At 38.3% G+C, this 23,891-nt stretch overlaps 1 protein-coding gene across 6 annotated transcripts in view; it reads left to right on the top strand.

Moving 5' to 3' along the window:
• The window catches only part of Nol4 (nucleolar protein 4), a 362,305-nt gene that overhangs the window by 117,098 nt on the left and 221,316 nt on the right, over nucleotides 1-23,891 (top strand). For all 6 annotated transcript variants that reach the window (NM_001415694.1, XM_087593008.1, XM_087593005.1 and 3 more), the window contains 3 exon segments: nucleotides 10,802-10,913; nucleotides 11,836-11,948; nucleotides 21,655-21,787. In NM_001415694.1, coding sequence (NP_001402623.1) covers nucleotides 10,802-10,913; nucleotides 11,836-11,948; nucleotides 21,655-21,787 — 358 coding nt within the window.

Here is a 23,891-nt window from a genome sequence, read left to right as displayed (position 1 = left end):
TCCCCCTCCCCCCTCCCCTTCCTTATGGGTGTTCCCCTCCCAACCCTCCCCCCATTGCCGCCCTCCCCCCATAGACTAGTTCACTGGGGGTTCAGTCTTAGCAGGACCCAGGGCTTCCCCTTCCACTGGTGCTCTTACTAGGATATTCATTGCTACCTATGGGGTCAGAGACCAGGGTCAGTCCATGTATAGTCTTTAGGTAGTGGCTTAGTCCCTGAAAGCTCTGATTGCTTGGCATTGTTGTACTTTTGGGGTCTCGAGCCCCTTCAAGCTCTTCCAGTTCTTTCTCTGATTCCTTCAATAGGGGACCTATTCTCAGTTCAGTGGTTTGCTGCTGGCATTCACCTCTGTATTTGCTGTATTCTGGCTGTGTCTCTCAGGAGAGATCTACATCCGGCTCCTGTCAGTCTGCACTTCTTTGCTTCATCCATCTTGTCTAATTGGGTGGCTGTATATGTATGGGCCACATGTGGGGCAGGCTCTGAATGGGTGTTCCTTCAGTCTCTGTTTTAATCTTTGCCTCTCCCTTCCCTGCCAAGGGTATTCTTTTTCCTCATTTAAAGAAGGAGTGAAGCATTCACATTTTGATCATCCGTTTTGAGTTTCGTTTGTTCTAGGGATCAAGGGTAATTCAAGCATTTGGGCTAATAGCCACTTATCAATGAGTGCATACCATGTATGTCTTTCTGTGATTGGGTTAGCTCACTCAGGATGATATTTTCCAGTTCCAACCATTTGCCTACGAATTTCATAAACTCGTTGTTTTTGATAGCTGAGTAATATTCCATTGTGTAGATGTACCACATTTTCTGTATCCATTCCTCTGTTGAAGGGCATCTGGGTTCTTTCCAGCTTCTGGCTATTATAAATAAGGCTGCGATGAACATAGTGGAGCACGTGTCTCTTTTATATGTTGAGGCATCTTTTGGGTATATGCCCAAGAGAGGTATAGCTGGATCCTCAGGCAGTTCAATGTCCAATTTTCTGAGGAACCTCCAGACTGATTTCCAGAATGGTTTTACCAGTCTGCAATCCCACCAACAATGGAGGAGTGTTCCTCTTTCTCCACATCCTCGCCAGCATCTGCTGTCACCTGAGTTTTTGATCTTAGCCATTCTCACTGGTGTGAGGTGAAATCTCAGGGTTGTTTTGATTTGCATTTCCCTTATGACTAAAGATGTTGAACATTTCTTTAGGTGTTTCTCGGCCATTCGGCATTCCTCAGCTGTGAATTGTTTGTTTAGCTCTGAACCCCATTTTTTAATAGGGTTATTTGTTTCCCTGCGGTCTAACTTCTTGAGTTCTTTGTATATTTTGGATATAAGGCCTCTATCTGTTGTAGGATTGGTAAAGATCTTTTCCCAATCTGTTGGTTGCCGTTTTGTCCTAACCACAGTGTCCTTTGCCTTACAGAAGCTTTGCAGTTTTATGAGATCCCATTTGTCGATTCTTGATCTTAGAGCATAAGCCATTGGTGTTTTGTTCAGGAAATTTTTTCCAGTGCCCATGTGTTCCAGATGCTTCCCTAGGTTTTCTTCTATTAGTTTGAGTGTGTCTGGTTTGATGTGGAGGTCCTTGATCCACTTGGACTTAAGCTTTGTACAGGGTGATAAGCATGGATCGATCTGCATTCTTCTACATGTTGCCCTCCAGTTGAACCAGCACCATTTGCTGAAAATGCTATCTTTTTTCCATTGGATGGTTTTGGCTCCTTTGTCAAAAATCAAGTGACCATAGGTGTGTGGGTTCATTTCTGGGTCTTCAATTCTATTCCATTGGTCTATCTGTCTGTCTCTGTACCAATACCATGCAGTTTTTATCACTATTGCTCTGTAATACTGCTTGAGTTCAGGGATAGTGATTCCCCCTGAAGTCCTTTTATTGTTGAGGATAGCTTTAGCTATCCTGGGTTTTTTGTTATTCCAGATGAATTTGCAAATTGTTCTGTCTAACTCTTTGAAGAATTGGATTGGTATTTTGATGGGGATTGCATTGAATCTGTAGATTGCTTTTGGTAAAATGGCCATTTTTACTATATTAATCCTGCCAATCCATGAGCATGGGAGATCTTTCCATCTTCTGAGGTCTTCTTCAATTTCTTTCCTCAGTGTCTTGAAGTTCTTATTGTACAGATCTTTTACTTGCTTGGTTAAAGTCACACCGAGGTACTTTATATTATTTGGGTCTATTATGAAGGGTGTCGTTTCCCTAATTTCTTTCTCGGCTTGTTTCTCTTTTGTATAGAGGAAGGCAACTGATTTATTTGAGTTAATTTTATACCCAGCCACTTTGCTGAAGTTGTTTATCAGCTTTAGTAGTTCTCTGGTGGAACTTTTGGGATCACTTAAATATACTATCATGTCATCTGCAAATAGTGATATTTTGACCTCTTCTTTTCCGATCTGTATCCCCTTGATCTCCTTTTGTTGTCTGATTGCTCTGGCTAGAACTTCAAGAACTATATTGAATAAGTAGGGAGAGAGTGGGCAGCCTTGTCTAGTCCCTGATTTTAGTGGGATTGCTTCAAGTTTCTCTCCATTTAGTTTAATGTTAGCAACTGGTTTGCTGTATATGGCTTTTACTATGTTTAGGTATGGGCCTTGAATTCCTATTCTTTCCAGGACTTTTATCATGAAGGGGTGTTGAATTTTGTCAAATGCTTTCTCAGCATCTAATGAAATGATCATGTGGTTCTGTTCTTTCAGTTTGTTTATATAATGAATCACGTTGATGGTTTTCCGTATATTAAACCATCCCTGCATGCCTGGGATGAAGCCTACTTGATCATGGTGGATGATTGTTTTGATGTGCTCTTGAATTCGGTTTGCCAGAATTTTATTGAGTATTTTTGCGTCGATATTCATAAGGGAAATTGGTCTGAAGTTCTCTTTCTTTGTTGTGTCTTTGTGTGGTTTAGGTATAAGAGTAATTGTGGCTTCGTAGAAGGAATTCGGTAGGGCTCCATCTGTTTCAATTTTGTGGAACAGTTTGGATAATATTGGTATGAGGTCTTCTATGAAGGTTTGATAGAATTCTGCACTAAACCCGTCTGGACCTGGGCTCTTTTTGGTTGGGAGACCTTTAATGACTGCTTCTATTTCCTTAGGAGTTATGGGGTTGTTTAACTGGTTTATCTGTTCCTGATTTAACTTCGATACCTGGTATCTGTCTAGGAAATTGTCCATTTCCTGAAGATTTTCAAATTTTGTTGAATATAGGTTTTTATAGTAAGATCTGATGATTTTTTGAATTTCCTCTGAATCTGTAGTTATGTCTCCCTTTTCATTTCTGATTTTGTTAATTTGGACGCACTCTCTGTGGCCTCTCGTTAGTCTGGCTAAGGGTTTATCTATCTTGTTGATTTTCTCAAAGAACCAACTTTTGGTTCTGTTGATTCTTTCTATGGTCCTTTTTGTTTCTACTTGGTTGATTTCAGCTCTGAGTTTGATTATTTCCTGCCTTCTACTCCTCCTGGGTGTATTTGCTTCTTTTTGTTCTAGAGCTTTTAGGTGTGCTGTGAAGCTGCTGACATATGCTCTTTCCTGTTTCTTTCTGCAGGCACTCAGCGCTATGAGTTTTCCTCTTAGCACAGCTTTCATTGTGTCCCATAAGTTTGAGTAGGTTGTATCTTCATTTTCATTAAATTCTAAAAAGTTTTTAATTTCTTTCTTTATTTCTTCCTTGACCAGGTTATCATTGAGTAGAGCATTGTTCAATTTCCACGTATATGTGGGCATTCTTCCCTTATTGTTATTGAAGACCAGTTTTAGGCCGTGGTGGTCCGATAGCACGCATGGGATTATTTCTATCTTTCTGTACGTGTTGAGGCCCGTTTTTTGACCAATTATATGGTCAATTTTGGAGAAAGTACCATGAGGAGCTGAGAAGAAGGTATATCCTTTTGCTTTAGGATAGAATGTTCTATAAATATCCGTTAAGTCCATTTGGCTCATGACTTCTCTTAGTCTGTCGACATCACTGTTTAATTTCTGTTTCCATGATCTGTCCATTGATGAGAGTGGGGTGTTGAAATCTCCCACTATTATTGTGTGAGGTGCAATGTGTGTTTTGAGCTTTAGTAAGGTTTCTTTTACGTATGTAGGTGCCCTTGTATTTGGGGCATAGATATTTAGGATTGAGAGTTCATCTTGATGGATTTTTCCTTTGATGAATATGAAGTGTCCTTCCTTATCTTTTTTGATGACTTTTAGTTGGAAATTGATTTTATTTGATATTAGAATGGCTACTCCAGCTCTCTTCTTCTGACCATTTGCTTGGAAAGTTGTTTTCCAGCCTTTCACTCTGAGGTAGTGTCTGTCTTTGTCTCTGAGGTGTGTTTCCTCTAGGCAGCAGAATGCAGGGTCCTCGTTGCGTATCCAGTTTGTTAATCTGTGTCTTTTTATTGGGGAGTTGAGGCCATTGATATTGAGAGATATTAAGGAATAGTGATTATTGTTTCCCTTTATATTCATATTTGGATATGAGGTTATGTTTGTGTGCTTTCATTCTCTTTGTTTTGTTGCCAAGACGATTAGTTTCTTGCTTCTTCTAGGGTATAGCTTGCCTCCTTATGTTGGGCTTTACCCTTTATTATCCTTTGTAGTGCTGGATTTGTAGAAAGATATTGTGTAAATTTGGTTTTGTCATGGAATATCTTGGTTTCTCCATCAATGTTAATTGAGAGTTTTGCTGGATACAGTAACCTGGGCTGGCATTTGTGTTCTCTTAGGGTCTGTATAACATCAGTCCAGGATCTTCTGGCCTTCATAGTTTCTGGCGAGAAGTCTGGTGTGATTCTGATAGGTCTCCCTTTATATGTTACTTGACCTTTTTCCCTTACTGCTTTTAATATTCTTTCTTTATTTTGTGCGTTTGGTGTTTTGACAATTATGTGACGGGAGGTGTTTCTTTTCTGGTCCAATCTATTTGGAGTTCTGTAGGCTTCTTGTATGTCTATGGGTATCTCTTTTTTTAGGTTAGGGAAGTTTTCTTCTATGATTTTGTTGAAGATATTTACTGGTCCTTTGAGCTGGGAGTCTTCACTCTCTTCTATACCTATTATCCTTAGGTTTGATCTTCTCATTGAGTCCTGGATTTCCTGTATGTTTTGGACCAGTAGCTTTTTCCGCTTTACATTATCTTTGACAGTTGAGTCAATGATTTCTATGGAATCTTCTGCTCCTGAGATTCTCTCTTCCATCTCTTGTATTCTGTTGGTGAAGCTTGTATCTACAGCTCCTTGTCTCTTCTTTTGGTTTTCTATATCCAGGGTTGTTTCCATGTGTTCTTTCTTGATTGCTTCTATTTCCATTTTTAATTCCTTCAACTGTTTGTTTGTGTTTTCCTGGAATTCTTTCAGGGATTTTTGCGATTCCTCTCTGTAGGCTTTTACTTGTTTATTAATGTTTTCCTGTGCTTCCCTAAGTGTGTTCATGTCTTTCTTGAAGTCCTCCAGCATCATGATCAAATATGATTTTGAAACTAGATCTTGCTTTTCTGGTGTGTTTGGATATTCCGTGTTTGCTTTGGTGGGAGAATTTGGCTCCGATGATGGCATGTAGTCTTGGTTTCTGTTGCTTGGGTTCCTGCGCTTGCCTCTCGCCATCAGATTATCTCTAGTGTTACTTTGTTCTGCTATTTCTGACAGTGGCTAGACTGTCCCATAAGCCTGTGTGTCAGGAGTGCTGTAGACCTGTTTTCCTCTCTTTCAGTCAGTTATGGGGACAGAGTGTTCTGCTTTCGGGCGTGTAGTTTTTCCTCTCTACAGGTCTTCAGCTGTTCCTGTGGGCCTGTGTCTTGAGTTCACCAGGCAGCTTTCTTGCAGCAGAAAATTTGGTCTTACCTGTGGTCCTGAGGCTCAAGTTCGCTCATGGGGTGCTGCCCACGGGCTCTCTGCAGCGGCAGCAACCAGGAAGACCTGTGCCGCCCCTTCCGGGAGCTTCAGTGCACCAGGGTTCCAGATGGTCTTTGGCTTTTTCCGAGATGTGTGTGCAGGGAGCAGTCTCTTCTGACTTCCCAGAATTCTTAAGTGGCTCGTTCACTGTTTCCCTCCAGCTCACTTCCCTTTCCCACCCCATCCTGGTGATCCTGTCTCCTCCTAACCCTGCATCCTACCCTTACAACTCTAAGGGTCCTGCCCCGTCTCCTGTTGCACAACCATTGGCTGCTGGCCTCTTTATTGATTGATCAAAACCCAATTAGGGACAAGGACCCTTAGCTTTTGGACATGCAGATTCCCAATTGGATCAACGCATTAGAACCAATTTCCCCTAGAGTTCTCAGCTTCAAGGACGCCATTTTGAAATCTTTCCTTTTTCATCAATAGGTAGGTGCTTGTCATTAGCACATCCCCATAAGAGCTTTCTTCCATCCCAACAGTGTAACGATTTGTTCTTCCACTTCAGTTGTTTCAAAGTATTTTCCATTTTAAGCTATTTTTGTTGTTGTTTTTGTTGTTGTTGTTGTTCATTTCTCAGGAATGTGTTGCCTAATTTCCATGAACTGATATACTTTCCAACATTTTCCCTACAGATATTTTTTTTCTTTTTAGAAGAGATTTTTATTTCATTTTATTCCATGTATATATGTATGTGCTTTTGTTGTACATATGCTTGCAGATGCAAAGAGAAGGCACTGGTTCCTTTGCCCTTTGCAACTGGAGTGGTAGGCTATTGTCAGCTGTCTAAGTGCTATGACATGACTGTCTCAATACCGTTTAACCACTGAGATATCTCTTCAGTCCCTGCTGTTGATAATGTCTAATTTCACATCGGCATATGGAAGCAATATAGCTTTATATGGTCTCAGTCTTTTGTGGCCACATATATGTGTTCTCTCCTGGAAGCTGTTGTGTATTTTTGAGAGGGATGTACATTCTGTCGCCATGGCAGTGCAATGATCTGCTTTTATCCACTCTTCAAGCCAAAGTGTCACTCAAGTCTGCTGCTTGTTTCCTTTGTTTACAATTGAAAAAAAGGCACTAAATTCTTCCATTGTTGTTCCATAGTTAGCCCTCCTTTATGCAAAGTTTGCATCCATAGATTGAACAACAATAGGTGAACAACATTTTTTTTTCAAAAAACTTGTGTTTGAGGCAAACCCATGCAGACATCTTTCTTATTATTCCATGGAATAGCTCAATGTGACAATATTTACATAGGTAGCCTTGGCTGACGTGGAACTATGTAGCCCAAGCTGGCCTTGAATTCATCGATATGCCTTCATCCTCTCTCTAGGATCAAAGACATGCACCGTCCATTCCCCATTTGCATAACATTTAAACTCTAAGAAGCAGTTCGAGTGATTCATAGGTGATTTAAAACGTCTGGGAGGATCTGTGTATCTAATATATCATGCCATTGTGCATGGGTGACTTGAATTTCTATGGATGGACCCATAGGGGTGCTAGACCCATGCATGAGTCAATAAAATGGATGGTTGGATTGCTGTCTGCCATGCTCTTAGTTTTATGAGTACTTGCTTCATATTTTAGCTTTGTTTGCTTCGTTTTGCAGTTGCTGTGGGGCTTACTTGGTCATGTCACCGTTGGAGAGCTTCAAGCTGATTACAGCTCAGTGTTTAGCACATCAAAAACATGTATGCTGGAGTGTGAGGGCAGGGCTGCTGGGGTCCAGTTCTAAACTAAGACTGTGATCCCTTCTCGCTCCCTCTCCAAGCTTCGCTGTGTGTATCTGAGGAATGTATGTAACATGGAATGTGGAATTGCCGTTTCTGTTTCTACCTTCTACCATTGAGGTTTTCTTCCTAGTTCTGTGCCCCACATGGTAATCTCTTACACTGATACCACAGTGTTTAATGAAGGCTTTCATTCAAACTAATGTATTGTTTCCATGATGAGATGACTGTAGGGCACTCTTCCTTCTCTTCTTTGGTGTTCTCAAGGTTGACAATCCTGGAAGGCTTGGTTTTGAAGAGATTGGGAATGAGTAATGATTGCGGGTGTTTAAGAAATACAGTGATATATGTGGAAGGCCTTCCATGGGGGGCCTTTATTTTTTTTTCTTTTCTTTTTTTTTTTTCCCCGGAGCTGGGGACCGAACCCAGGGCCTTGGGCTTGCTAGGCAAGCGCTCTACCGCTGAGCTAAATCCCCAAGCCCATGGGGGGGCCTTTATGTCCTGTGCCTACAGCTGCTGTGGTCTGTGTGTCCCAGCAAAATAAGAGCCACTAGAAAATCCCGTTGAAATCCTGTTCACGCCAGTACTTCAGAAAGCGAAGAGTTAACGTTCCAATATCAGATGCAGCTCGCTTCACAGGTTCCTGTTTTATGTTGAGCTGTTGTCAAATAGATTTCAAGTTGACTTTTAGCAGGAAGAAAACAGCCACTAGTCACATGCAAACACCGTGTGAATGTACTAAGTTCCTATATAAAAGTTTAAAATAATAGGAAGCTAATTCTTGTGTGAAAGCCTATGTGTAAACAGAAATGGAGGAAGAAGCTAAGGGGAGAAGAGAGTGAATGCCAATTTTAATTGTAGTTTTTTTTCTACCGGATTCAGGAATACATAGACCTAGTTTGGCGAAAATGCTTTCAAGCCCTTCTGCTCGTTTCCTCATAACACACCTGCATTTTAAGGCAGATAGTTTATCATCTACACATCTTAGCTTTTAAATGCATTTTGAAAGTTAGGGATTTAGATTCAATCTTAGTGTTGAATTTCACTTACTTGTATCTGGCTACTCCCCAAGAATGTTTAACATAAGCTTCTTCCTCATCTTTGGGTTCTTATACCTTTTTTATTCTTTTTATTTTTTCTTGCATATATTCTTGGTTATCATTTATTACCACATTCTTTCTTCCCTTCTTTTCTCTTGAACACTCTCATATACCCCTCCCCATTGTCTCTCAAACTCATGATGTCTTTTCTCACTAATTGTTATTACATGCATGTACATATGTATATATACACATATAATCCTAAATATAACAGGCTGTGTTCATATAATGTAACTAGTGTGTATGTGTCAGGGTTGACTTTTTTACACAGAGTACCTAATTGCTTGCTCTTCTCTGGGGACGAAGGCCTGTCTCTCCTGACTTTCCTTGGTTACCTATGGTTATTTTTATAGGGAATAGCCCTCCTGGTTGTTACTGCATCTTTCTTGACATGTTAATTCATTGGTGTCTTCATTGTTTAGCTCATGTTTGGGCAGCCATGTTGGTAAGACTTTATGATTGTAGCTTCTGATGTTACTGAGTGACACAATCTCACAGCGAAGCCCCTGATCCTCCGAATCAGTGGTCTGTGAGCAGGATTTCGTAGACATATTTTGGCACTGAGCTCCACAACTCAATTTGATTGGTTTTGCATTTTTAGATTGGATTCCATATGTTGTAAAGAGAAGTTTCCTTAATAAAAATTGAAGACTACACTTATCTGTGGATACGAGAACAAATATTTAGATTGGTATCAGGAATCATGCTGGCTTAGTAAATTAGTGGTTGTAGATTGTCCTCCAATAACCATGATTTCCCTAGCACTGAGTCCTTAGGTTTCCCTCTTGAGTAGTATGGCCTCCTCCTTGTTGAGCAGGCCTCAGGTTCTAAGAAAGAGCTGTGACATTCTTTCTTGTAAGAGGTGATGGGTATCCTAAGTAAGGCAAACTGACAGCAGTGTCAAGGTCCGAATTCAAGAGCTTTGCAATGTTAGATTTCAGCATACGCTTCTTCTTCAATGCTGTGCTCCTTCTGTGGCATGGTATAGTGAAAGAAAGGACCTCCTCACAAGTAAGGGAATCAGCACACACACACTTTCTCTCAGTGATATATTGGCTACCCATTTTCTTCTCCTTATACTATCTTGCAATACATCTGTGTTTGTAACAGCCAAACATATACCTTAGGAATTATCTCACACACTTACATCTAATTTATAACTCAGTTGTTCCTCCTACTGACCTCTTCGTTTTTGTGTCATTGGTAGAACATTGGAAGAAATCTAAATGCTTGCATCAGATTTCTAAATAGCACTGAGTCAGTACTAGCTTTTATAGAAAGAGGCTTGAAATCCATCCACTTTATATCACAGTGTTATTATGCTCTAGTGAGAGAAACACTTTTATAGAAAGGTTGATATTGAGCAAATCATCAGGAGTATCAATTGCTCCCTCAAATGAAGATCATAGTTCTCAACATAAAGCTTTGTATAAGGTAGAAGAAGTGCTGCTCTGGTAATATAAGCTATTGTAGACATAAATTATAAATAAATATATATAAAATAAACGATCTAGGTGGCCCAAGCTCATTCCCAAGTGTGTCATTTTTTTTCGTGGAGAGGATAATTGAAGACTGCAGTATATACATGATTTAAACTTTTATTCTCTTGAAATGTTTTAAAGTAATAATGGAGAAATCATCAGTATGCAGAAGCTAAAGTTCATTGCCTCTCACCGAGTCTAAATTTTAAAATGTAGAGATGAAACGAGTGAAAATTTGATTGTGCTATGAGTGTTAAGAGCAATATTCAGTAACGACGAATCCACAAGAATATCTGCACACTGTGATTATTTTCCTAAAAGCAATGCAGAAACGAAAACCACGTATCTACCCAGATGCAGCCAATGGTTTGCCCGTCACATGGCATCGCTGGCTGTTATTAAGAATCACTTGATCAAGCTGGATAGATATTTCTTGAAATGATGCATGGTTTGCCGTGCATGCTTTCCTTGTGCTTCCTGCCATAGTGGAATAACGTGTCTTATCGGGAAAGACAGTGATTATTTCTGTGGGATCCTGCTCGGTCAGCTCCTACAATAACACTGATATTTTGTGAATCATTGCAGATTTCAGAGAGCTACGCCTTCCTACCAAGAGAAGCGGTGACGCGGTTTCTAATGAGCTGTTCCGAGTGCCAGAAAAGAATGCACTTGAACCCAGATGGGACCGATCACAAAGGTAGCCGCACTGCCCAATAGTGAGACGTGAAGCCATTGTTCTTTATAATAGTAATTCGTATCTCACATTTTTATGAAAATGTGGAGGATAAAACAGTTCAACAAGTCACATCACTTTATTTATTCAAGTAGGAAACATTGGATTCTGAACACCCACTGAGTAATTCCGGTACCCAAAGTAATTCGGGGTCCACTTCTGGAAGGCAGTTTCAACCGTACAAGTATCTTTTTAAAAATTGTGTGTGTGTGTGTGTGTGTGTGTGTGTGTGTGTGTGTGTGTGTGTATTAAAGTTTTAATTTCCAGCATGGTGTTATTTCATGGTATTTTAGATATATCTAGCAAGAAAGTTCAACACTAAAAATAATTTTTCAAATCTACAGATCCTTGCTTCCAAAAATCATAGATTACATGAAATGTCTTTAATTAAAAATTTTATAAGAATAATTTGACTTTATCTTGATTGAAATGCTATTATCTTAATAATTAGATTTATGTCATAGGCACTTTTAAGATTCTGCCCTCTGTTGGAAGATAAGTAACCTAGCTCCTCTAAGAAAATAAAAAGGAAAAGCTTTATATATATATATATATATATATAAAATATTTATATCAAAATATTAAAAAAAATATATAAAATTGCTGTGCCTTGAGATTTTTTGAAATGCTTAATCATCATATTAGTTTTGTTTGTTGTTATTTAGGATATTTAAAATCACTTTATAGTGAGATATGGTGGGTTTGTCCATCCTGTTAAATCGGAAATTTGCATGATATATTTTACATAGTCCGTTTATACAGCTTTCATAGTCTCCAATCTTTAATGTGCTGAAGACCATGTGTAATTAAACTTGCTGACTCACCCTGAAGGTGCAGCTGGAACACAGTGTTGCCTTCGTCACAGATTTACAATGTTCTGTTGCAGATAATGGGAAGCCTCCTACCCTGGTGACCAGCATGATCGACTACAACATGCCAATCACCATGGCGTACATGAAGCACATGAAACTGCAGCTGCTAAACTCACAGCAAGATGAGGTAAACTGGAAACATACACGTTTACGTCACCCACAAACGGGAACAAAGCTTCAGACCCATGACTAAGGGGTTAAGTGTGGCACTGCATAAAAGCTGTAATTTACATTGTGAATGAAAAGAAATGTCACCAGGACCTCAGTGCTTTGCAAAGCCATGGTGCCCACATCCTAGATGCAGAGACCTGGGATGAAGCCATTTTCCTTAGTGCTTTGTGAGGAAGTCTCTTTTTCCTCAGTAAATCACTGAGGCAGTCTCAACAAAGAGCTAGAACGTCCTGAGCATCCAGGGACAGCAAAGCTCTGAAACCATCTTTTCTGAGAAGCTGAAAAATCAATTTAATATGATTTCGAGTACAGCCGTTTCCCTATCAGTCACATTTCCATCCTTTTATGTCTTTTTAAAGTTTCTACTCAATCGTGTTTGGTTTATATGTCTTAATTTTTTTGAGAAAATTTATTACAGTTCCTTCCAATTACAGATATTTTCATATTTCTGATTATATTTCATTTTAATATATCAGACACCAAGTGTGTTTATTGATATTTTCTAGATGTCTAATATCTATTTTGGTAAAGAATTTAAGTCTGTGTGTATATATCTGTATGTCACTGTGTGAATGTCTCTGTGTCTGTGAGTTTTCATTTGTGTATGTGTACATATATTTGTGTATATGTTTGTGTGTATTTCTGTGTGTGTTTGTCAGGTTGAATGTGTGTCAGTATATGTGTGTACTGTGTGTATGTGTATGTCTATATATGTGAGTTTGTGTGTGAGTGAGTTTATGTGTGTGTGTATGTGTGTTTGTGTGTGTGTGTGTGTGTGTGTGTGTGTGTGTAGGATATTTGTATTCTCCGTAAAGAAGCAGAGGCCATCAATGCACTGTGGGAGTCAAATAAATGCTCATACAGTAGTCATCCCTAACACAGAGTAGAAACATTCGTATTATCTCAGTTGGAAACAAATCTTTGGGCTAATACATTCTTTCCTTGGATTTCACCTATAACAGGAAATGTGTTTAGATGTTTACTCTTTAAAAACTAGATTAGTTGTAAAACACAATTTGAGCCTATTAAAATAGCTTTTCGGACAATTTATTCATAAAATTTAATCTTTTTGTCTTCTCTGTACTTGACAAAGTTTTAATCTTGATCAGTAGATTTTATTGGGTGTTCACTCTCTAAGAATATCCTTGAAGTGTCCACATTGCATTAGATAGTACCAGATAACTAACAACAAATGATTGAATTAAAAATAATAAAGTCATTCTACTAAAGACCCAAAAGCAGATTTTGAAAATGTGTCTGTTCCCAAGAATGGAGAAACTGGCAGCACCACTATTGCAGAACTGAAGGAAGCAATAACGCCTCATTGAAATATTAAAGTCCACACAGCATTTGTAGGAAGCTAATTTGGAGGTCAAATATATTTAATTCTATCCCCAAATTATGATTAGCTTCATGCCAATCATACAGCCCACATATTAAAAGTCCTTTTGGATGTAAAACATCACACATTTTGAACTAAAAAGCATAGCCTTCAAAAATTATAATTAGGAAAATTATCCTCAACACAGTTTGAAATTATTAAATTGGATGCACACTGTTAAAATATTCAAAGAAATTGCTTGTTAGCATATTTACAAAATTTTAGAAAAATGTGACTATTAGAGGTTTGGGAAGTTGAATAAGATAAGCATATTGAACTAAAATGATGAGGTAAATCTTGATTATAAGTTGTATTTAAATTTAGATGAGAGTTAATCCAATAAAGTCACCAATATTTACCAACTACCTTTCAGGTACTCTTAGAAACAAATTAACAAAACCCCTGTATTTTGAAGCATGTCTTTCAGTGAGGAGTTAAAGACAATAAAGGAAATAAACAGTAAGACTAGGCAAGTTAAAAGTTGCTAAACTATATTAAAAGAAGAAAGGAATGACAAAAAGGAATTCATTCAGACCGAAAATCAGCAGTGCAGAACTCTCCTCCAGCATTCGAGGTCCTGGATGCAATGACAGGTACCCAACATGCACAGAGTGAAGGGATAAATGAAGAGATAAATGACATAATTTGAACAAAAGTGAAATAAATGAAGTGTGTTTTTACTTTCTATTGCTGTGATAAAACACCATGGCCAAGGAAAATTATCGGAGAAAGTTCTTGTAGGTTTATCGAAGAATGTTTTGTATTATAGTTCTATAAGGTTAGAATGTGTGATGGCCAAGACAGGGAAGGAGGGAGCAGGTAGCTAAGGGCTTCTACCTTGAACTGCAAACACTAGACAGAGAGTACAGTAGGAATGGCATGTGGCTTTGAAAGCTAAAATTTACTCCTGGTTACTCATTTCCACCAGCAAGGTCACTCATTCTAAACCTGCCAGCATTGTTCCATCAGCCTGGAACTAATGAGTGTATGGAGGACATTAAGATTCAAACTACCACATTCTACTTCATGGCCTCCATTAGGCTCATGCCTGTAATGTAAAATATATCTAGTCTAATATTAAAGGTTTCCATAGTTTGTCATTTTTGAGACTGCTGAACAGTTCAAAGTCCTTTCTGATACTTAAGACAATCTCTTCACTGTAATCCCCTGAAAAATTAAAAAAGCTAATTACATATTTCCACCCCAAAATACTACAGAACATACATCACTAGAAGGGAGGAATCTGTATATAATAAGGAAATACTGGCTAAAGCAAGACTGGAACTTAGCAGGTAAAATGCTAAACCCTGTAGTTCCGTGTCCAATGTTAAAGGAATGGTTTTGTCCTTCCAGCTTTGTTTCCTGCTATGTATTTTTTCTTGGCCTGGGAGAGTTAGCTTTAGAGTGGATCACAGAAAAGTCTCAAACAGTGGGCAGTGAATGGTGATTATGCTGACAGGTATATTCCTGTTTTGTCCCATTTTCTCAGGGATAAAGGAAGCAAGAGTAAGGTTGTTAGAGAAGCTCTCATAAGTTTAAGAAAGATGTGGAGAAGTTGAAATTTAGACGGTAAAGCATGAGAGCGGTCTATTCAAGATCAGATAGATACATTTATATAATGAAGAAAGTGCATGCTCATGATTGCAATTATTTGGTGGGGGCATGGGTAGAATGAGGGGAAAATGGAACTGGTTATTTAAGTATTATAAGAGATGAACCTATGTACAAGGGCCTTAGCCATTTTATGGAAACCTCCATTTAAGGGAGAGTTGGTAGGGTAGATGTAGGTCACTGAAACAGATGTTACAAAAATAAGTTATAAATCAGTAAGACGTAATGCTAGTTAGAAGTGGTATAGAAAATTGAGATACCAAAGAAGTTGGCGTTTCCAAGCGCACACTTCCAATCCAGTGGTCATAGAGATGGTCCTGGTTAAACTATGTGGGTCCCCAAGAGAAACCCGAAGCCAGGAAGATGGAAAAGGATGTCCTGATGGGAAGGGCTTATTAGGATGTGATGGGGCATAACAAGGGGTGGGGACAGGCAGAAATCATTAGAACATAGTCTATACATGTATGGCGTTGTCAGTCAACAAATTAATCAATGAAAATTTCAGAAAGAGATAGGGTTTGAGTTGTTGGTGATAAATGTGTAGTAAATGGGAGCAACATGGCTTTATAGGAAGGTGGATAAGATCACTGGAGCCATCATGGACGTTAAGATCAAGTAACTGAAATAGCCATGGGCTCTCCATGAGCACTAATAGGGCGTGATAAAGTCTTTTTAAAAACTCAAAGGAAAGAGTTCCGAGTAACAGACAGAAGCATGGTGGCCCCGGATAGAGGGCAGCTTTCTTTCTTATAGTTTTGCCAAGTATTTTATAAATTAATCCATACATTTAAAATGAAGCCTTCAGTAAGTGATAACAAGGGATCTGTCCTATAGGCTTCCTGTGTACCATCTAATTTAATATTTACAATTGACTCATGTTCCCTTAATGTCATGCAGGTGAGAAACGCAGGCTTTTCACTAACAAGCCAGATAGGCTGCTTATACCCAAGTTATATGATATTAAAATCGATGCCTACCTCATTCATAATATATGTATTTCAGTTATTAATATTATTTTGAAAGGTTTATATAACATAGTCTAGAGGGGGAAAGGTAGGTAGAGTTCAGGTGTTGATTGCTAAACACAGTCCTCTGAAGTTAGTGGATTAACACAGCTCATTATTCTGTGGGTAAAAAATTCAGAATGAACTCCTCTGGAAATTCTTTTTGCTACTTTGCTCAGCACAGACACTATGCCAGGAGGTATGAAAGCATTTACTTAAAGCTGCAGCTCAGTAAAACCAAAAACATCATAATTCTTAATATCTGAACATGAAATGCATAACTTCATGATGCTCCTTCCTTGTAATCTTTTAAAATATACAGTCATTTATTTATTAAAATTCCACACATGTATTTTGCATTTTGAAGATGTCTATTCCTTCTGTGTCACAACTTCCTTTCAGTTATTAATTCACAAATGATGACAAACACACTACACTTTGTGGCATATTTTGCCATTTTTTATTGGTGCTTTTTACTTACTTCCACTTATCACATTAAAGATCTGTTTGCATTTATATTTATTACCTTTTACTGTATAATCGATTTTAAATTTATTGGCCATTATTTTGATTTATTTAAACGATTCTGTTTCTACTTATTCAATGATTAGTTACACCTGGAGTGACTTAATACTTTCTAAACACTTACTAGTCTCTTTCTAAACAGGACAAGAATTCCAGAAGGCAGGTTTTCATTTTTTCTACTCTTAGATTCTATTGCTTAAATATACCTTTATGATTTTTACACATAAAATTTTGTTTTACTTTACATCCTGCTCACTGATCCCCTCCAGATCACCTCCTCTCACAATCCCTCTCCCACATACCCCTTTTCCTTCTCCTCTGAGTGGAAGAGGGCTCCCAGTCATCTCTCTCCACTCTGGCACATCCAGTCTCTGTGAAGCTAGGAGTATCCTCTCCTACGGAGGCCAAACAAGGCACTGAAGCTAGAAGAACATATCCCACATACAGGCAACAACTTTTGGGCTAGCCCTAGCTCAAGTTGCTTGGGAGCCACATGAAAACCAAGATGTACATCTGCTACGTATGTGTGGGGAGGCCTAGGTCCAGCCTGTGTATGTTCTTTGGTTTGTGATTCAGATTCTGAGAGCCCCACAGATCCAGGTTGGTCCTCTGTGGAGTTTCTATCTCCTTCAGTAGCCAAAATTCTTCCTCCCATTCTTTCATAAAATTTCCCAAGCTCTACTCTGTTTGGCTATGGGTGTCTGCATCTGTCTCATTTAGCTTTTGGGTAGAGCCTCTGAGAGGACAACCATGCTAGATTCCTGTCTGCAAGCATAAGAGAGCATCATTAATAGTGTCAGGGATTGGGCACCAAAGAGGAGTAGAAAGCAGGAAATAATCAAATTTAGGGCTAAAATTAATCAGTTAGAAGCAAAGAAACAATGAAATACAAAGAAACAATGAAACCAAAAGCCAGTTCTTTGAGAAAATCAAGAAGATTGACAAATACTAATCCAAGCTAGCCAAAAATCAGAGAGACAGTATCCAAATAAACAAAGTCAGAAATGAAAATGAGACATAACAATAGAAGCTGAAGAAATTCAAAGAGTCAGTAGGTCTTACCAAAGTTAAATCAAGATCAGATAAACTATTTAAACAGCCTTATAACCCCTAATGAAATGGAGGCAGTCATTAAAATTCTCCCAACCATAAAATGCCCAGGGCCAGATGATTTTAGAACAGAATATTACCAGACCTTCAAAGAAGAGCTAATACCAATACTCTTCAAACTATTCCATGAAATAGTAACAGAAGGAACACTACCAAATTCATTCTATGAAGCCACATTCACCCTGATACCTAAGCCATACAGAAACTCAACAAAGAGAGAACTTCAGACTGATTTCTCTTATGAACATTGATGCAAAACTACTCAATAAAATACTTACAAACCAAGTCCAGAAACAAATCAAAAGCATTATCCATCGTGATCAAGTAAACTCGATGTTTTTAAAGAACAGAAATGCATGGCACATGTGCTGGTTGTTTTTTGTTAATTTGATCCAAACTTAGACATATCTGAGAGAGACACCTCAATTAAGTAAATGCCCCCATCTGATTGCTTGTAGGCAAGCCTGTGGGGCATTTTCTTAATTAATGACTGATGCAGGAGGAACCATCCACTGTGGGTTTTACCTTTCATGAGTAGGTAAAAAAGCAAACTAAACAAGCCGTGGGGAGCAAGTCAATAAGCATTGTTCCTTGGTCTCTGCTTTTGTTCCTCCAGCCTCCAGCTTCCTGCCCAGAGTTCCTGCCATGGCTTTTCTTAGTGGGATGTGTCTTGATGTACATAAGCTAAATAAACCCTTTCATTGCACAGATTGCTTTTGATAATGGTCACAACAGTAGAGACCAAAATAGGACAATAATTACATTTAACCAAAAGCTTACAATGTGTCCAAACTTTTTTTTATCTTTATTAACTTGAGTATTTCTTATTTACATTTCGATTATTATTCCTCTTCCCGGTTTCCGGGCCAACATCCCCCTAACCCCTCCCCCTCCCCTTCTTTATGGTTGATCCCCTCCCCATCCTCCCCCCATTGCCACCCTCCCCCCAACAATCACGTTCACTGGGGATTCAGTCTTAGCAGGACCCAGGGCTTCCCCTTCCACTGGTGCTCTTACTAGGATATTCATTGCTACCCATGAGGTCAGAGTCCAGGGTCAGTCCATGTATAGTCTTTGGGTAGTGGCTTAGTCCCTGGAAGCTCTGGTTGGTTGGCATTGTTGTTCATATGGGGTCTCGAGCCCCTTCAAGCTCTTCCAGTCCTTTCTCTGATTCCTTCAAGGGGGGTCCCGTTCTCAGTTCAGTGGTTTGCTGCTGGCATTCGCCTCTGTGTTTGCTGTATTCTGGCTGTGTCTCTCAGGATCGATCTACATCCGGCTCCTGTCGGCCTGCACTTCTTTGCTTCATCCGTCTTGTCTAATTGGGTGGCTGTATATGTATGGGCCACATGTGGGGCAGGCTTTTAAAAAAGTATGTTGACATAAATTTTATCTGTTCTTCTGTCTGCCTATCTATCTATCTACTATCTACTATCTGTCTGTCTGTCTGTCTGTCTATCTATCTATCTATCTATCTATCTATCTATCTATCTCTATCTCTCTATTTTCTATTGTTTTTGAAACAGGGTTTCTCTGTGTACCCCTGGCTGTCCTGATCTTGCTTTGTAGGCCTCACAGGGATTCATCTGACTCCGCCTCCTGAATGCTGGGATTACAGGGTTCACCATCATTCACAGCTACAAATGTTATTTAATGATGATAAATGTATACTGATTAACTACAATGTTAATCTATTTTTACAGTCATGTCATGGAACAAAGACCATGATTGAACCTTACACACACACACACACACACACACACACACACACACACACACACAGTTTACACTTATATAAATTCTACAAAACTAATTTTACACAGATCTCATCAGCTGTGTTACCCATAATAATTGCTTGGTCTGGCAAGATAGTAATAAAAGGTGTTTCAGGCCACACTCGATGACCCGAGTTCAGTCCTCAGGATGAAGGCACGGTATAGCAGGAAGCAAATGACTAGGGCAAGTTGTCTTCTGATCTGATACTAACTCCCTCCCAAAAACCGTAAACCAATGACAAATAATCATAATTATAAATTATAAATATATTTATGGTTCTAAATATATATAAATAATAATTATAAATCAGATATATAAGTAATTAAATAATTCTGTATAAAGATAAGTTTTAGGGTTGGAAATGTGTTTCAATGGATAAAGCAGTTGCCTCATATCCATAAGGTCTGACAAGTTTGGTGCCCATCCATACTAACAAAATTCAGAGATTAAAACGAGAGAATCCCCAGGACAAGGTTGCTTACAAGGCAGGTCAAATCATATGAAGAAGTTGGAGACTGAAGGAATAACTTCTTTGAGTAGGAAAATGTCTTAGTTTGTTTTAAAAAAATAAAAGCCCACAAACCCAACAGCGTGTTTAAATTAGCAAAGAAGTTAATTTGGTTAAGAAATAAGAACTTTGAAGTAAAATGACAAATTCCTTGCTTCAGTAAAATTGGAGCAAAGCATTCTGTTTCAAAGAGAAGTTTCCTTGATGAGAGGTGAGGATTACACTCACCCGTGGAAGGAAGGATAAAGTTTAGGTTGCTGTTAGGGGAATTATGCTAGCTCAGTACAGCAATGGTCGTAGATTCCTGCATGGCTTCACCAGCCCTGAATAGTTAGCACGGTTCTAGTACCATGCATGTTCTCCTCTTGTTGAATGGGTCCTAAGTGCAATTAGACAGTTGTTCATTACCATCGATGTATGCATATTCGGTATGCTGGTAGTTGATGTGGCAGTAGGTGAACTGTTGGTCACCTTCCTCCTTTGGAAGCTTGCAAGGTCTCAACCCTAAACAAAAGCTTACAAGTCACTAAAGAGTCCTGAGAGTCGAAGAAACAGTCTTCCCTAGGGAAGAGCACACAAACTCATTATCTAATACCAAATGGTTTGTCCCTGAAAACACAAAGGTAGGTAACATTATATATACCGAGCAGGGTTTATTTAAGAAAGTATTTGTATATACATATACATGTTTGCATTTAACAAAAGTTAATGAAAACAGAGGCCATGCATTTCAAAAGAGCAAGAAGAGGTATATGGGAAAATTTGAATGGAGGAGAGGGAAAGGGGAAATAGAGTATTTATTTTATAATCCCCAAAATTAAGGTATACCAGTTTTTGTATTAACTGTTCACAATTGACATTTTTCTGAATTAATCATTTGCTAGAGATTTTTGTTACCTGACTTTTAGTGAATGAGTTTTACACATTGTTATATAGAAGTCCTTTTATGAATTCAGTGCTCTGTCTGTCAAATAGCTCTGTATTATTTATCTACATATAATCCTTTACATCTCTTCTATAAACCATCTATCACCCCTCTGTCTGTCTGTCTGTCTGTCTGTCTATCATCTATCTATCTATCTATCATCTCTTTCTATCTACCTATCATCTATATTTCATCCATCACTTATTTATATAATCTATTGCATATCTATAATCTATTGCATATCTATAATCTACATAGCATCTATTCTCTATAATCTGTATCTGTCATCTTTATTTGTGCAATATATTGAGAATTCATTGCTCTATATCAAATTCAGACATCGAGTCTATGCATGTATCTTAGTTTATACTTGGAATTCATCCTGTTTGTAGATGAAAATATCTTACTGTTATGTGATATATGCTTATATTCATATGTGCTGATGGTAGTTTACCAAGTCACTGTGTTTATAGTAAAACTTAAATCTTCCTATCCATCATGTTTTATGCTCACCCTTGAAAGAAACTATTCATTAAATATTCAGGATAATTCCCAAACTGCTTTCTCTTTAAAGACATGGCTCTCTCTCTACAATGGGATACCGCCTAATACATTGCTTGAATACCCACATTCTTTTGAACATTTTTTTGAAGGAAGAGTTGCATGATTTGTTGTTCCACACATCTATTACTATGTGCCATGCTTTATAGAGTCTGATAATAGTTTATGAACTGGTAACCTTTAATTAAGCACAGGGGTGGAATAGTTACATTTTGCACACAGTTAAATTTTATGGTGCCTAATAATATTTTCAACCCATTTCAGGATGAAAGTTCAATAGAGAGTGATGAATTTGATATGAGTGATTCAACTCGGATGTCCGCCGTGAACTCTGACCTTAGCTCCAATCTGGAAGAAAGAGTGCAAAGTCCCCAGACTGCCCAGGGCCAGCAGGATGGTAAGCTTTTCACACCGAACAAACGATAGATAAGGCAGCGAGACCAGCAATGAGTAAGACTCTATTAAAATCACAACCACCTCTTCACTCTTGTGTCCATTTAAAAAAAATCTGTCTCTATGGAGACATTTTCTGGGCACTCAGGTTATGTCATCCACTTTATTATTTTTAGATTTAAGTACTCTTTTCAAAATTAAAGTGTTAGACTGATTTATAAAAAGATGTCAGTTATGAAATCCGGGCATATCTTGCTTTCTTTTTAAATATGAAATGTGCTACAAGAGTGCAGTTGGATATCTAGGATAATGTCTCCTTGGCTTTGGTTTCTTGTGCCATCCTTTATATTTGAGAAAATGAAGAGTTTAAAGATGATTAAATTTTCTATTAACAAACAGCCCAGCCCCAAAGGACACGATATTAAAGACAATTTTCTTAAAGGGGTGCTGTAGGAAGAGGTACTTTGCTGTGAGCTTGAACTCCTTTCTTGCTCAAAGGGAAAGGAAGGTTGCCATTCCTAGTCTACAATCTCTGCAAGACTCCTAAGCCTTCCCTTTGTTGATGCTGGGAATGAAGCTGGCAATTATGAGGTCAGCTGATGGTCCACACATCAGGCCTGATATTCTCAAGGAACTCTGAAAACTTTTTGAAGATTTTGCCTTTGAATTAAATTTGATGCAAATTAATAAAATAGCAGCTGTAAAATTAAGGTTTATAAGTAGAAACCAAAGAAGTAATTCAAAATTGGTTTATGACTTCAATTGTGTAAGTTAGAGCTTCCCCAGCCTCCTTCTAACCCTCCTGTGATGCCTGAGGAGTTCTCCATTGTGCTGTCCACTGAGTTTTCTTTGGCATCATTTTTCCTAGTCCATTGAGAGGTTTTCCCTATCCTGGTAGATTATTACGATCGCCACTTGAAACTAACATCACAAGCTCTTCGCTTTCTGCGAGAGCTCCTCACCACTTTCTGCTCACAAGTGTTGGGTGTATTTCTTCGCTTTGTCCACATTCACCACTTAGAGAGCAAAGCTAATCATGCTGCTTTCAATCTCTTCTGCACTCAAACAAGTCCCCAGTTTTCTTCTGCAAGCCCTTCTATCTATAAAGAAAATCTGCTAAAGGCCTACTCCCTCCATCCACCTCATAATTGTTAACATTTCTTAGAGCTCTTATTACCATGTGAGACTATATTATTTTCTCATTCATTACCCTTTCCTCTTCTATTATTAATTTATAAGTATTCTTCCACTATGAGTTTCCTGTCATGTGCTCCATTTCAAATTCTTCTTACATGTCCCATCATTTAAATAATTAAGGTGTAGCTTTCCAATATAATTATGGTTTGTAAAATGAGTTTTACATATTTTCTTTCCTTTATCCTGATAATAGCATTCTCTTAAATTATCCATGCTAGCACCATACTGTTCAATTCCCATGTGCACATGCATGTGCACATCCCTAAACATACCTATACTACTTTATTATACTTGTTTTATACCTAAAGTGTGCTCTTTATCTTGTGCTATTCATACCTAATTATTTTCTTTTGCATGTAAGTTATATACATATATGTGTATGGCATACATTTGTGTATGTACAAAATATTATCTTGTGTGTATAAATATATGTATTTGTATGTAATGCTGAGCAAATAAATGAATAAGACATTTTAAGAAGCATAGACCCGACTCATGTAATATATAACATAAAGAAAGTGATCTATCTAACATGTAGGAGAAACTACTTGGCTTTTTAAAAATGAAAATTTATAATAATAAAATTTAAATATTTATCTTGTTTTTAAATACTGGGATGTTTGAAGAACTAAGTATTGGTTAGCTTGGAATATGTTAGTTCTTTGTGAATGGTGTAAATTAATCTTTAAAGAGTGCAAGAAGGTAAGGACTTGTGGTGTAATCTATCTAATAGTGGGTGAGCATCCTGATGTGGGCCCAGGTTAGAGTTCATGGGGCAGAACTTCTCAGCCTCCACACCTTTGATCCCTCTCTTATTTTTGGTAAATATCAAGCAGCCTCTTTCCAACTACTGACTGCATGGTAGTACATGTTTTCTCAGACAAGTTTCCATCTCTGGATTTGACAAGGGC

The sequence above is a fragment of the Rattus norvegicus genome, chromosome 18, assembly GCF_021556685.1.
Source record: "Rattus norvegicus strain SHRSP/BbbUtx chromosome 18, alternate assembly SHRSP_T2T, whole genome shotgun sequence".
Lineage (NCBI taxonomy): Eukaryota > Metazoa > Chordata > Mammalia > Rodentia > Muridae > Rattus > Rattus norvegicus.
Note: the sequence above shows the minus strand (reverse complement) of the source record. Positions and strands in the feature narration are given on the sequence as shown.